A 15,805-nucleotide genomic window follows, 5' to 3' on the forward strand; every position below is an offset into this window, starting at 1 on the left:
GCTGCTGTTGTGCTAAAACGGAGTCTGCTTCTACTCTCTTGATATTAAACTCACATTTCTTTCTCCCTCTCAGTCTTCAACCAAAGTGTTTTGTAGCTCAGAAACATAAAATACAGAATCAAAACTCCCTTTAAACTAAGAGGCAGTAGTAGGTGAAATAAAGCATATTACTGTATTGTATCTACTGTACATGCTTTTAGTTCTGGTATAAACATTTCCTGCAGGACGTTTTAACCTAAGTAAACACAAAAAAAGCTTCATTGTTCCCCACATGAACTTGGATATATAGAAATTAGTTCCTCTATTGTCACAGCATCAGACTGTTCTTAGGTTTATGTGCAAACAAATGTGGTTAAAATACTGAGAATTTACCCAAGAGCCCTCCTGTTACCCAAGTTCTGAGTTACTGTTGTTGCAAGTTAGTTTTTGTTTTTTTACTAAATGAATAGCAGGGCTTGTCTTGTGCAGGATTAAACTCTGCCTGTCTCTACAGCTGACAGCTGACACCCCCTCACCCATCCCAAAACACACACACACTTCCACACGGCTGCTCTCACAAATAGCTCCTGTTGGCTTGCCGTCATGGCTCTGGGTATGAAAAGGACACTGCTGGTAATGAGGTCGCTCACTCGCCGATTTGCTGCCCACCAGGAGGGACAGAAGGACCAGAAACCAGCATGTCGGACCAGTCAGGGTTTGACACGGATGTATGGACCCTAACCCGGTTCGTCATCGAGACCGGCCGCCAGGCCAAGGGGGCGACCGGTGAGCTGACCCAGCTCATCAACGCCATGCTGACCGCCATCAAAGCCATTTCCTCTGCTGTGCGCAAGGCAGGCCTGAACCACCTGTAAGTACTGAGGTACTGGAATAGGCCTAATGGGAACCATTATATATATCTCTCAGATTAAACAAAGACTAATGTGCAGATTAGATCTTTTTATAAGAAATAATACAACTTGTGTGGCTTGCATCCCGCCACGGAGAGGTCAGAGGTCAAGGTCGGCTGCAGAACAGCTGGTTGGACTTCAGTGTCTGCGTCACTCCTAGTAGATTTAGGAGCCAAAGAGTGATTCAAGGGCTGAGGCTGTGTTCCTTGAGGATTTAAAAGTTGTCAGATTTCAACACTCAACCACAGAGGAGAGCTGATATGATTGATTGTCCTGTATGCCGTAGAAGTCACGCTGCTGTATTGGAAGCGACAGTGAGCTTTGTAAGATTTTAGGTGTATTTCAACACTCTAATCTGCAAGTGATAAAAAAAAGACTGTGCAGTTTTTTCAGTGTCTTTTCTACCAAGATTACCAGTTCTTTGTCCAGGGCATTGACGACAGTGTTCTGGAGAACTATGTAAATTCACATAGAGGCTAAAATGGGTTGATTTCTGACTGTGGTTTTGAGTTGAGTCTTTTTGGCAGCGCTGCCTTTTAGTCCAGGCGTGGCCCTGTCTCTAATCTTAGCCTTGCACAATCAAAACCTGAACATACAGTAACCATTACATTAATGGATGAGGGACACACAGCCTGGGACAGTCCTTAAAGACCATTAAGTACCAGCGAACTTAGGTCTTAAGTGTAAAGTAATATTTTACCAATTCCTAGCTGATATTCATGCAGTAATATTGAAACTAGTAGCACTTTACTTCAAGTCTCCCTGTTTAGCATTTCATGAGAAGGATGCAAACATGTAATACATGGTTTATAATGCACTATAATGTACTCACATGTAGAGATAACTTTTTAAGTGTTTTACTACATTGTCCTTCATTATCTGTTTATACACACCAGCCTCTACTTATGGTGTGATCCTTGATGCATGTAGTGCCCACAGGAGGAGTTACAAATACATTAATGGGGCTAAATGTGAGATTGGGAGCATTTCTGTTGCCTCCACATGGCTCTCACATGGCGACGGCTGAGCCAGCGGCTTGTAGCAAACAGTGCAAACAGTGCTAACAGTGAAAGCAACGGCAACAGTGCTGACAGAGCTAACAGTATTCACCTGAGGGGGAACCGGCACGCCGTTATCAGCTGAAATGCTGAATTCACAACAGGCAACGGTGAAGTGCGGCTCGCCGTAATAATTATATTTTTCTGCGCCGGGAGGCGTGTTCATGTGTTTCAGGTGGGAAGAAGTTCTTTGCAACATAGGTCAACATGTCACAAGAGTCACAGGATCTGTTTACTGATTGTAAACAGTGCTCGCTGAGCTCGGGACCGGCCGCCACAGCTTTTCATAGACATTGCACGGCAGCTCGCAACAGACCGCACTTCGCCGCTGCTCTGGTGTGAATTTGGTGTACGAAAATATCGATATACATGAGTATCGCGATATTATGTTTTATGACACTGTATCCATTCTCAAAAACTCTATTGATTTTTAATTTATAGTTTACATGCAATGATTCGTGGCAGAGGTTCATTTTCTGTTGATTTTTGATGTTAGATGTTACAGCGACTGTGATGAATGCAAGTGCAGATCTCATAGTTCTGATTGCATAAAACAGTACACTTTTTTTACTCAGATTTCATTCATATGGCGGCGTGTTCTTTCTACTATGACTTTTTAACTAAAGATTGTATAATATATGATATATAAAAATATAATGTATTGAATGGTAACCCCTGTTTCATAATACTAGCGTATTGCCAGATTCATGCCAATACACAGCCCTACATGTATCTGCTCACAACTACATTATAGTGTGTTATAAACTATTAAATATGTATTCACTGCCTATGAACGCTGAATCGGGGGACTTGAGTGACCTGAAAATGTTCCATATGAAGGAGAGTTACTGAAAGTGTGCCAGCTCATAAAGAATGAATCATTACATCATCACATTGAGATTATGTAACCAAACACAAAGCAGCATTGTTTGAAACTGAAGTGAAGATAATTGATGTTCACAAGGCGACTAAATGCATCTTTTACATGTGACTGCTGCAGTGGCCATCTTGTCTTTGTCTCCACCAGCTCTACGAGTTTCTACGAGAAGCTGAATCTCTTTTTCTTTCATCAGTTTCATTCTAGCAAGTGTCACGTCTCTCAAGAGTGGTGGAAGAAGTATTCAGGTCCTTTACTTCAGTCAAAGTATTAATACCACACTGTGAAAATACTCCAATACAAGTAAAAGTCCTGCATTCAGAACATTACCTCAGTATAATCAGCTAACATTCCACCACTGTGTGAGACTAAAGCTTGACTATTGATTGATTGATCGACTGATTTTGATTGATTGATTGGTCCACACAGGCAGGGCTTGGCGGGCTCCGTGAACGTGACGGGGGACGATGTGAAGAAACTAGACGTGCTGTCCAACGACATGGTCATCAACATGCTGCAGGCCTCCTACGGCACCTGCTGCATGGTGTCAGAGGAGAACGAGAAGCTCATCATCACCCCCAAAGATAAGAGGGTGAATGACGATGGAGGTTATTTTCATGCTTAAGTTGCATTAGGGAGACGTTTTGTGTAGGAATACACCTGTCCTATAGTGTGTAGGCTACTGAATGGAAACGTTCTCAGCACACAGATAGAAACTAATCAAAAGTAAGTCAGTGAATGCTCCATTCAGAGAAAGTTTGCCACATTAACTAAATCTGCTGAGAAGAGAAAAATGTGTTGAACGCTCAGTTTACCTCATGATCTCTTCACACTGATAAAAGTTGAAACAGTTCCCCTTTATTTCCACTTGGTGGCACCAAACCAAGTGTGAGTTTATACGAGATGCAGCCAAAAGAATCCACAATCTTAGATGATCTCTGTTATGATTATTTCTTGGAATATATATAGGCTACATTTTCATTGTTTATTAGTAGCCTAACATTTAAGAATTACTTATGAATTTCCCTGAAACTTTCTCTAGACTCCAAAGTGCATCCACTGCTGCACAACATCTGGGGTCATTTCTCTTCAAGTATCCAAAAAAAAGTTTGGAGGATAGAAGGATCATGTAGTTCTGAGTTGTTGATCACATCTGTGTATTTTTAAACATTAATCCTGAGACTTTATGTCAGAGTAATAGCAATGAGGTTTCTTATTCTGGAGGATGTGTTTAGAGGAATTACAAAAATAACACAGACTAGAAGATGCTTGTGTAGTAAGTGACTGTTTGGTCTTGATTACAGTAAAAACAGACTTGTAGTCCCATGAGTGCTGCCCTGTTGTGTCCTCTTACAGTTTATATTATTAAGAACTGACAACAAATTAACAAAGGAGACTAGTATTTAATATGAGATCCACAACTGACATAAAAGGGGCATGAAATAAAAGGAAAATAAAAGTCTGTGACAGTCCTTTATGAAGAGAAGCAGGTTAAATGTGAAATAATTCAAATTTCAATTAAATGGAGTGACTATTTTTTTCTAATTCTTAATATAACATTTTGTGTTTTTGTCACAGGGAAAGTATGTGGTGTGTTTTGACCCTCTGGACGGCTCCAGCAACATCGACTGCTTGGCTTCTATCGGCACCATATTTGCCGTCTACAAACGTGTGAGTTTGACCTCTGTGGAGATAAAAAAAAACAAACATGCAGGCACTGATGAGAATATACTGATACCACAAATTTACAAATTACTATTAGTATTTCTTTTAAAAAAGGGAATTAAAGTGCATGAGGCTCATTCCAAATTATAAGATAAAGCGTGTATTGTTCTAGGAGAGGATACAAATTCCCTGCTGCAAAAACAGCAGAACGATTGTGCCAGAAGTCACATGATATTTTTCTCTCTTGGTTGGATATATATTTTTTTGCTTTTGGATTATTAGAAATATGATGTGTATTTGTTTGATAGGTATGTTTTGTATTTACAAAACAAAATGCATTAGTTTGTCTGTCTTTACACAACACTTACCTGTGTTGAGCTTTTCAATGTAACTGTTTCAAATGTTGTGATCTGATCTATTATTAGCATTATAAATAATCTGTCATCTGAATGAATTTATTTAATTAAGGACTGATTACATTGTATGCAATTTTACTTTACTACAATTCTGCAGTTCCTTGTACAAAATAAGGATGAATACCTTAAAATAAAAACAAATAAATTGAGTAAAGCAAGCATCAAAGAAATATAACATAGCTTTTTTTTAAAGTTTTGAATAACAGAAATAATAATAATGATAATAATAATAACAATAATAACAACAACAATAATAATAACATCAACAACAACAACAACAATAATAATAATAATAATAAAAATAATAATAATAATAATATCTGACAGAACTACACTAATCACATTTTATTAAATTTGAATATGCAAGTGTCACAATAGTATATGTTATATGTTAGGATATTGTGTAAATACCAGAGCTTGAAAGTGCAGTAACACTGTGCAGACACAAGGGGGCACTGCTGTCCAGCTAATCTGAGTTTAATCTTTCCAAAGGAAGTAATTTAATCATTTACAGGCTTTGCAGTCTGTTGTTTTTGCCTAGCAAGAAACCATGCAAGAAATGTATAATGTAATTAAGACATACTGTGGTCTCTGTTTGATCCTTACTGTGGCATTTAAAAAGAGATGCACGAAAACATTTGGGTTTGATTGAAAATGAATAGATTTTATTTTCAGTTTTTTCCATTTTGCTTTGCCTTATTTTGAATAAGTAGTAAGTGTACATTCGACATATTTTTTTATTGTGAATTACAACTTTGGCCCCATTTATCACCCTCACTATTGTTGTTGATTGAACCCTTTTTGTTGTAAATATTTTTGCATACAATCCTTGAAAAAAACTCAACTTTAATTAAAAAGCACCTTTCATACAAACATGCAGCCCAAAAGTCACATAGCAAGAGTAAAAAAACACAGACAAAAATAAAAACAACAAAAAGTGGTAAATAAAAAAATGACATCAATCAAATCAAATCAATCAATCATTAAAATGTTGAAAATAGAATAAAAAACAAAACAAAAAAATAAAATAAAATAAAATAAAATAAAATAAAATAAAATAAAATAAGATAAGATAAGATAAGATAAGATAAGATAAGATAAGATAAGATAAGATAAAATAAAATGAAAACCAGGAATTATTAAATTATTAATTTGTTTTATTAATTAAATTATTAAAACTTAAAACTAAGGCATTACTCTAGATTAAAACTATATGTCTTTAATTTACTTTTAAAAATACAGAGATAGTTTCCCATTCTAATATTCAACGGCAGTGTGTTCCACAGTTAAAGGGAATAAAAACAGAAGACGCTCTGACCGGTACTTTAATGGGACACATAAGGAACATTTAAAAGAAAAGTGGTGGAAACAGACACGTATACAGGTTCACATTATCTGGGGAACTGAAGTCTGCAGGATACCACTGTTCATGTTTTGTCTTTGGGGGTTCAGGTATCAGAGGGGGAGCCCACAGAGAAAGATGCCCTGCAGCCAGGACACAACATAGTATGTGCCGGCTACACGCTTTACGGCAGCGCCACCCTGGTGGCCCTCAGCACTGGCGCCGGCCTTCACTTCTTCATGTTGGACCCTGTGAGTACTTCACACTCACTACTAGTAAATGTCTCCAGGTTTCCTCGGATATCTGACGTCCACTGCTATCTTCTTCTCAACTTTAATGTCTCTTCGTTTGTGTCTCTTGCTGTCACTGTTTACAGTTATATGCTTTTATTGCCCTATAGCTCTATTTTATTTGAGAAAACACACAATTATCCTGTCAATCATTCCTTCCTCCATGCTGCACGTCTCCAGAGTGCTATCAGGGACGGAGAGGACTGTAAACACACATAAACCCTGTTTTATTTGGTAGAAAGTGTGTGTAACTTTAACTATCCTCTATAAACCCTTAAAGAAATCCAGCAGAAGTATAAATTATGTTATGTTTGTAGGATTAGGGCTGTCAATCCAAAGTGGCAAAAGGGCACTGACCATGCGGCGGTATCTGACGAGTTGGGAGCGAGAATATGTTGCTCCTACACTCACACAGGAGAAGCTTCAGTTGGATGCAATCTGCAACCTCACCGCTAGATGCCGCCAAATCCTACACACTGCACCTTTAAAACAAATCCAACTATAGTGAATTTAATTAAAATTCTCTGTCTAATGAAATAAACTGAATTGTTTCAATAAATCCAGTCTCGTGGTTTGCTCTGACTAAACATCCACCTAAGCATTACGTTGTTGTTCCTCAGGCCATCGGCGAGTTCATCCTGACGGAGAGGAACGTGAAGATCAAGCCGAAGGGGAAGATCTACAGTCTTAACGAGGGCTACGCCAAGTACTTCCACCCCTCCATCAACGAGTACCTCAAGCACAAGAAGTACCCAGAGGTGAGAGCATATTGCAAGATGAAACTACTGTGCACATCACAAACATCATTTTGACATTGATCAGTTCTACTTTGTGTTTGTAGTTTTGAATGTGATACCTTTAACTAATAGAAATGAGCATCTATTTTGCTGACACACACACAGATACACTTAAGTCCTGAGGCAGGATTTCAAACGCCAGCGGCCTCTCACACTCATCATGTGAATCCTGATGAGGCATTTTCTCTGGTAGAATAACTTCACATGAGGACCTGTGGTTGGCAGCACACAAAAAAAGCAGTTTTTTTCCCCAGATGATCAGCAGATTGGACATTTAAATGTTTCCCAACAGCAGAAATTATTTTATTAATTTAATTTATGTTAACAACTCAAGTGGAAGAGATACTTTTTTGTCCTTTTCAGCTTAATTCTTTTTGCTAAAATATGGAATTTGCTTCACACCTCTGTTCATTTTATTGTGAAAATGAATAGTGATAAATAATTTACCCTTTGAACTATACTCAAGTTAAAATCTGATTGGCTGATGGTTCGCTGCAACTCAAATAGACGGAGTGACAGTGAGATCAGTAACTGAGTATTTCACCTTTGTTTCAGTGGTAATTTTACACTTTCATTCAAATAAAGTGGCAGAAAGTCATGATAGCTAACAAAGAGCGACTTTGGCTGCAGTTTAAATGTGTCATGGAGCTTTATTGTTTGAACAAACACATGCAACATAAATATGTTGTCAGTTTAAAGGAATTTATAGAGGAAATATAAGGTGAAAATCTTCAGTTTAAAGGGTTAAATTAAAGATGCTTCATGCAGCCAATAGGTACAACAGGCAGAGAGGGCAAAGGGTTACCATCCTGACCCACAGACACATGTGATCGCTCAGTCGAGCGTGACCGTTCGGTTCAGACAGGACGAGGCCCGGTCAGCTGAGCTGCAGGATGGCGACACATTGCAGGAAACATGGTGTTCCTCAGGAAGCTGCAGCTTCTCATCTGGAAACTCTGATCTCCACACAAGCATACACAGCACTTCTGCAGCACGGACACACACACACACAACATGACATGCAAAGTGTTTGCTCATCAGTGACGGGTACGCCATGTACCTCACTGTTATGAAGGACATATCAGCTTGAATGTCCGAATGTCTCTGAGGCTTCTTCTTCACCAAAGTTAATCAGACTCAAATAAATGTGTAATATTTTATTTTCATTCAGGTTTTTATCAGTTATACAGCCTCAGCAGACCTGTTTTAAAGGAATACCCCACTTCAAACCTGTACTTTGAGTAAAAAACACTGCCTGTAGGCTTGAAAAATTTGCTTGAGGACAACAGCTGTAGTTGGCTGCAGTGATTCCAACAGGGTAATGGCAAATAAAGTAAATAAAATCCAAAGAAATCTCTCAAACCACTCTCGTCCATCCTGTTTCAAACACTTCCACCAAAATGGATGGATTTCTGTTTATATTAGTCACTTGCAGCCGTTTGTTTACATCAGTGGTAAAGTGTTTTTGTGTCTTTTGGAGAAGAAGCATTTATGCACCACATATCTGGATATAACTTGCTCTAACTCTCAATTCTTTTAGATGTAAAAGGGCTTAAAACTTTTCTGTTTTTGTTTTCTGCCTTTTATATCTTTCATTGCACTATAACTGTAATTCTACATTATTTTACTCTTTGAAATCCTACTTTGCCTTTTTATTTGGGTTTTTTCTTGCTTCGTAGGAGCTCTACAAATAAACTTGCCTTGCCTTTTATGGCAGCCTTTTAAAGATGTTCATTTAATACTAACATAACGTACAAACATTAGCATTATTTATATAGAAGCTTTCATACAAAGAAATGCAGCTCAAACTGCATCTCAAATCAAATATTGTCATGCAGTCATCAGTCACCTTTTCTTAAAGACCTGCTGAGCTTTTAGTGTCAGTTTTAGTGTCTCATGATAGTTTAAAAGTTCAGTATAGTAAGAGCATTACTAGAGCATCAAACAAGTATTTGCTATAATCCAAGCTTCTCTGTGCTTTATTGACATAACTGGGCTGGCCGTGCGTGCATTTAGTGCATGTTAGTGCATGTGAGCTAATGGCAGCTGCTCTGCACTACTCTCATACAGCGGTTACAGCTGATAACCATGGATGTATAAAGAGAACTGGATACAGCGTTGGAGGCGGGCTCCCGTTCATTCCTATGAGAGTTGCTCAGTGGCGCATGAAGCCAAAATGGCTCGACAGCCGAGTGATAAAGTACCCGGATCATCCGATGATCTTCCGGAGCGTTTCCTTTAACTAGCCCGCGGTCCAGCCGCAATCTCTGTCTCATTCATATGAACGGAGGAAGAAAAATAACTCTGTATTCAGCTATTAGTGCATTTTACAACTTTTAGGACCTACTGATTTAAATAAGGGCTATTCAAGAGTTCAAACTGAGGAGTTGATTTACCTAAAAAAATATTATCCTCTGATTTACAGACGTCTCAGTCCCAATGTATTCTATGGGGAAAAGTCTTTTTGGGCCCAATGGCATCATGTGACAGACACTGAAGTTGTAGTACCGCCATTAGCACATTTAAGGATTGTTTCAGAGCCTAGAAATTGTAGTATTTTGGGCATGAATATAGAAAATGTCAGTTGTACCGCAGTGTATCTTCTGCCAGTTAAAAACCTTCATTTTTGGAACACTCATCATCATGTTACATTTCACACAACTATCATGACGCAGCACAATTCAGCAGTAAACCACACAGTTACTCACTGTGGTATGTGTGTCGAAATAGTACAATTTGTCTCACAAGGTTGAACTGGAAATGTTGCTGAAAAAACCCCACAGGGAAGTTTAAATCTAAATCTAGTTTGAAAGTGGCATCTTCCTTCTTTAAATATCTCAGCTTAAGTTTCAATCCTCTCACGCTCTTCTGTGAACCAGGTGTGCTCTAAGACGGGAAACTTGTTTCCTTTCTGTGGAAACAAAACTCTGTGGCAGAACTGATTCCCCAGACTTCAGCCTAAGGGGAAAAGCCTGAGAGCTTTTATTAATCAAGCCATTTTTAATAAACAAATGCCTCTTAGATGTTAATAAATTAACATAAGTATTGTTCCAGTTTCCAGTTTTCCCCTCTGTAAAGTTTTTCCCCAAATTAAATATTCTCAAAGGACACATGCATCAAAAAAGAAAGATACTGGTGTGCATGAATGAAAATAAATGGACAAAATAAAGTCTACAGGTGCTTGGCTAATGTTTGTCAAGAGGGAAGGCTTGCACAATAGCAACGAGCTTTTCTTCATGGCAGGTAATCTGGCTTTTGGCAACTTCCCAGTAGCAGACAACCCTATTTCCCCTAACCGCTGTCAATCTGTAAGAGGTATGCGTTTGAGGGCTACACTGATCTTTAGCAAGTTCTGAATGCCCCCCGGGGTGTCCCATTTTCCACCTCTTTTATGCCTTCAAGAAGGGCGTCGTCAAAAATGTGAAACTCGTGTCTATGTACACGAATCAGTGCATTAAATTTCGTGACTATTTCACGAACTGCAGTGCGACTGGGCTGGACCATCACAAGTTGCAAATACAGGGTGACTTTCAAAATTGAAGTCTGGAAAATCTGGAAAATGGATATTATAATAACTATCTTTCTTACTATTCCACAAATCTTTTCATAACCATCTGCCAGAGACACAACCTCAATATAAAATCTGATTATGTCGTCAGTCTGATTTTCATCAAAAAGGTCAAAATGTGTTCAATTTGGAACCAAGCATTTTAACACTAGATGGTGTTCTAGTACTGACACTTAGAGAAATATTAGTTTGCAAACTTGTCAGCACTAATAAACTTTTAGGATTTGTGTACTATTTTTTTTTAAGATCATTTTCATACACAACTTTCCCACACTCTCTTGCTACTCCATCTACTCTTTCTTTTTCATTTTCTCTTCCTTTATTTTAGGAAGTTTCGTGTTGTCTCAACCGTTGCCAGCTGGATGTGCTTTCTAAGAGTGTTGCGTTGCGTGGGCGGGTCTGTTTTGGGGAAATACTATGCACATAAAACACTCACCACTCCCTCATGATGACTGGGAAATGACTCAGCAAGCACATGACTGCTACACATTGTGCCGGTCTGAACACGAGGCGCACTTCAGGGCAACTCCACTCAGAGTTGCTGATTTGTTTTAAATACTTGTTTTAAGAGTGGAGTTTGGTGCACTGAGCGTTAAAGTGTGGAATCAATAAATGAAACATTCATGAAATGAATTAAAGAAGCTCTATAAATAATGAAAGATGCACAAATCAAACTTGTTTTTGTAGGTTTGTGTACCGCAGCAGGTCTAATGTATGTTGCAGCTGCTGCAGATGGACTTTGACCCATCTGTTGTTTGCTGTTAGCTTTTTCTTCATCAGCACGTCAGAACGTCACGATGTTTAAACAAAACAGAACTGCTGTAGCTGCAACTTTCAAATGAGCTGACTGACCTGTTTATATATTACCCTTATTTTTTAACTATACTGTTTTATAACTATATGGTAAAACATAAATATACATGTGTTAAAACCGAATGTATCAATCACTCTGAACCCCAGAAACTTTAAAAACAGCTTAGTCTGCAAAGTATGCAGTTTTCAACACATAAACAAAACCCAATTTCATGTCCTATCTCTTAAAACAAATAGAAATCAATACACTAAGCTTTTAAACATTTAAAAATAATAACATTTGTGGCAAATGTCACAAAAATCAGACATCACTTCACAAAACTGTGCTTTGTAAATGATTCCTCCTCATACATTTTTATCTCTGAGTACAAATAATTCAGTTTGTCTTCATCAACAGAGGAAGAAAAGCTTTTGCATTTATTAAAAACGATAATTAAATGCTTTATTAGCTGAATATGTGAATGTCTATTTTGGTGTGAGCAGGGTCACATATTTTATTTTATTTTAAATCAATTTTTCAGATTTAACTATTTCTTTAAAAACCAAACGGGTAATTTGAAGTATGTTTTTAGATTTAAACATTGAATCATTTTGAGTTTTTTTCTTTGAAGTTCACCTTTTTAAATGGAAAAAAGGCAAATGAAGAGCGAGTTATCTAAGCGGTTACAACATCAGACATGTAACGTCCATGTTTGGAAGTTTGCTGACCCTGTTAGCCTGAAGCCACTTGTATCTCTAGATTATTAAAAAAAGTCACTTCAGATAGTATATTTAGACAGCAGTCTAGCCCTTTAAATAATCAATTATCACACTTACTGGCTCAGGAAACACAAAAAGGCTTTGACTGGATCTGATTTATCCTCACTGGTTGGTGAAGGTTTTATATGAGGAAAATATTGAGCAAATGAGTGAACAGAAGAGAGTTGATTCGGCGAGCATCCTGGGAATCGGCCAAAACAGTGACGTGATATTCATATATCATATTTAGAATAACGTTACTATCTGTTATGTTCCTATATTTTATGTGGACCATTGGCTCCTTGATACTAACCAGCTTCCGTTTGCAAATCACTAAACATTCTTCGCTACATGCACTAATATATGAAATGTCCCATCACTTCCGGCAGGATGGCGGTACTCCGTACGGAGCTCGCTATGTGGGCTCTATGGTCTCAGATGTTCACCGCACCATTGCCTACGGGGGGATCTTCATGTACCCCGCCAACGAGAAGAGCCCCAAGGGAAAGGTAACCACTGACCTCCACGAAGCTACGTTATTACCACTGCCATGTCAGATTAAAACACAAATAATTTTGGATCAACTTCACTGATCATATACTACAAAAAAACACCTATTCAGACTCTTAAAAAATGTAACTTATGGACAGTAATAACCTGAGTAACCAGGCACAAAGAGATCTGAGTGCTTCTTCCACCCCTGTTAAAGCCCAATTAAGTTAAGTAAGAGTCTTTTTACACTGTTGTATTGCTTTTACTTGAGTAAAATAAGCCCTTTCTGGCTTAATATGCAGAAATGAGGTCTGCATTACATCGAGAAAGGATCATAGTGCCCTGAGTGTATATTTCCCCTCCTCTCATAAGCCCTGAAGAAAGGGCGTCATCACACACTGATTGGCCGAGAGGGGAAATGAACCAAGCTGCTCTCAGTTCTTAATTATTAGCCTGCTGCAAAGTTATTAAAGAGGAAATTATTCTCTAAAAACAGTGTATGAAAAATTAACTTGCTAGTCTTCTTACAAAGCTTTTGACTGCAAAACAACAACACATTGATTCTGTTTAATTTGTGTTTCTTTCTGCATTTTTCTTGAAATTTCCTCCCCAAAGCTGCGGTTGTTGTACGAGTGCAACCCCATCGCCTTCCTCGTCGAGCAGGCGGGAGGCGTCGCCAGCACCGGCACCCAGAGGGTACTGGACATTCAGCCCGAATCCATCCACCAGCGGGTGCCCTTCGTGGTCGGCTCCACTGAGGACGTCAACGAGTACCTGAGCTTTGTCAAGAAGTACCAGTGATTTACTTCGAGATTCTCCAAATGTTTCTATGAAAGGCCAGAATTTTGTTTACACCAATAAAGTATTTTTTTTGGATGTGTATGTGTGAGGTCAGAAGACAATTATTTTGCAATTATTATAAATGTATTAGAGAATAATACAGAATATAACAATATCAAATATTACAAATATTTTTCTATGATCACTGAATAATTGTGCAACACAGAAAAAGAAAAGTTGTTAGTAAATCATTTCCTGAAAAATTTTATGAAATGCCAGGAAAAAAACTTTGGTGGAGATATACTAAATATTTTATTTATTTTTGGGTTTAAAAGTTTATTACTTTACTTTACTTTACTTTACTTTGACTTTATTGTCCACCTTAGTGGAAATTTGTCTTTGGCTTCTCTAGTACATAAAAGATCAATTCAAACATGACACAGCATATCACCAGGACAATAAAAAAAAGAAAAAAACAACAACAAAAAAACAACATTAAAAACAAACAGATTATTTAAATCTGTTGAATATAAAACTCCTAAAAATCTAACTGTAAAATGTAAGTATGTGTTGTTTTTTTAAAGCTGCTAAAACCCCCAAAATACCCAGAAAAATCTGTGAACACATTAAATTAATTTCCATCCACCTCCATTGTTGTCAACTTTGGATCATGAAACCAACACCATCTGCTGAGCTGGACACCACCAGGGAGGTGAGATAGGATGTTTTTGTGATTATGTGAACTGACCCTTTAATCACTCTCTCACACTCGTGTCCTTTCTTTAGGTTGCACAACACCAGCTGTTTGTTCTGCATATCACTCTGGACTGACCTCAGAGGTCAAGTAAATATGTTACAGAAGCTGGTACACACACACACATCCCTGTATTTCTATCTTTGTGAGGACACTCATTTACATAATGCATTCCCAAGCCCCTTACCCTAACCTTAACCATCACAACTAAATGCCTAAAACCCACCCTTAACCCTAACCTAAACCTAATTCTAACGTCTCAAACAGGCTGTCGAAGAAGTGAGAACCGCCCAAAATGTCCTCACTTTCCAAATGTCCTCACTCTGAAGGTCTAAAACCAAATGGGTCCTCACAAAGATAGATGTACAAGTACACATACACACACACCTTTACCCTGACCGGCTTTACTGTTCAGACAGTTTTAATACTGTTATTTGGGTCAGTCAGCAGGTCGCATCTGACCTAAAACAACTTGTTAAAAGAGAAAGCTTCACTGGACTCAACAGTGGTGGAAGAAGTACTCAGATGTTTTGCTTAACTAAAAGTAGCAATACTCCAGTGTAAAAGTACTCTGTCACACGTAAAAGTCCTGCATTCAAAATGTTAGTTAAGTAAAAAAAAAATATTAGCATCAAAATATACTTTAAGTACCAGCGCATTATGCAGAATAATATATATTATAATATTTGATGCAATAATGTGTAAAGTTGGAGCTATTTTTAATACTGCTGGGTGGCTCGTGAATTCCCCCATGGCGTTCCACCCTAAAAAAATAAACTTTTAAAGATTTAAAGTGGGGCTTTTGTGTGATCCTTTATGAGAAACTCAGTTTTACAGATCTGTCGATTGAATCAACTGATCGATTAGTCGACAAAGAATTTCTTTGGTCGATGACAGCCCTAGTAATGTGTATAAAGGGGATTTCAATGAAGATAAACCAATAAACAAAATAAAGCCTGCAGGCATTAAGGTTAAAAACTCTTGCAGGAACAGCACTAAGGTCTGCCCTGATGCAGGTAACGTATAGTGGATATTTATACTTGGATATTTTCTGAGATTAAAGTGGCAAATTTCTGAGAAAAAAAATGTGGGTTTTTTTGCAGTGCAATGCCTTTTTGCTTTAATTCTTCTGTATTTTAACAATGCATTGAAATTTCAGCTGTCATGCATTTTCTAGTTTATTTTGTTCCCAACTCATCCCCACTCATAAAAGTGTTGTGATATATCTTTTATTCTCTAAGACCTTTAATTACCAGTGATTAGGCAGAAATTAAGTAGTATTTTGAAATTCAGTGCCATGTACTAGTACTGAAACGATTAGTCAA

The 15,805-nt window shown here is 37.9% G+C and overlaps 1 protein-coding gene across 1 annotated transcript; it reads left to right on the top strand.

The window, feature by feature from the left end:
• The first annotated feature begins 546 nt into the window (after positions 1-546).
• On the top strand, positions 547-13,828 carry fbp2 (fructose-1,6-bisphosphatase 2). Its single transcript, XM_074638813.1, has 7 exons — positions 547-850; positions 3,255-3,417; positions 4,404-4,496; positions 6,359-6,499; positions 7,159-7,296; positions 12,844-12,963; positions 13,562-13,828. Exons 1-7 carry the CDS (start codon positions 678-680, stop codon positions 13,745-13,747), a joined length of 1,014 nt encoding a protein of 337 aa, XP_074494914.1. The 5' UTR covers positions 547-677; the 3' UTR covers positions 13,748-13,828.
• The last annotated feature ends 1,977 nt before the right edge of the window (positions 13,829-15,805 follow it).

This window comes from Sebastes fasciatus, chromosome 6 (assembly GCF_043250625.1).
Source record: "Sebastes fasciatus isolate fSebFas1 chromosome 6, fSebFas1.pri, whole genome shotgun sequence".
Classification (NCBI taxonomy): Eukaryota; Metazoa; Chordata; class Actinopteri; order Perciformes; family Sebastidae; genus Sebastes; species Sebastes fasciatus.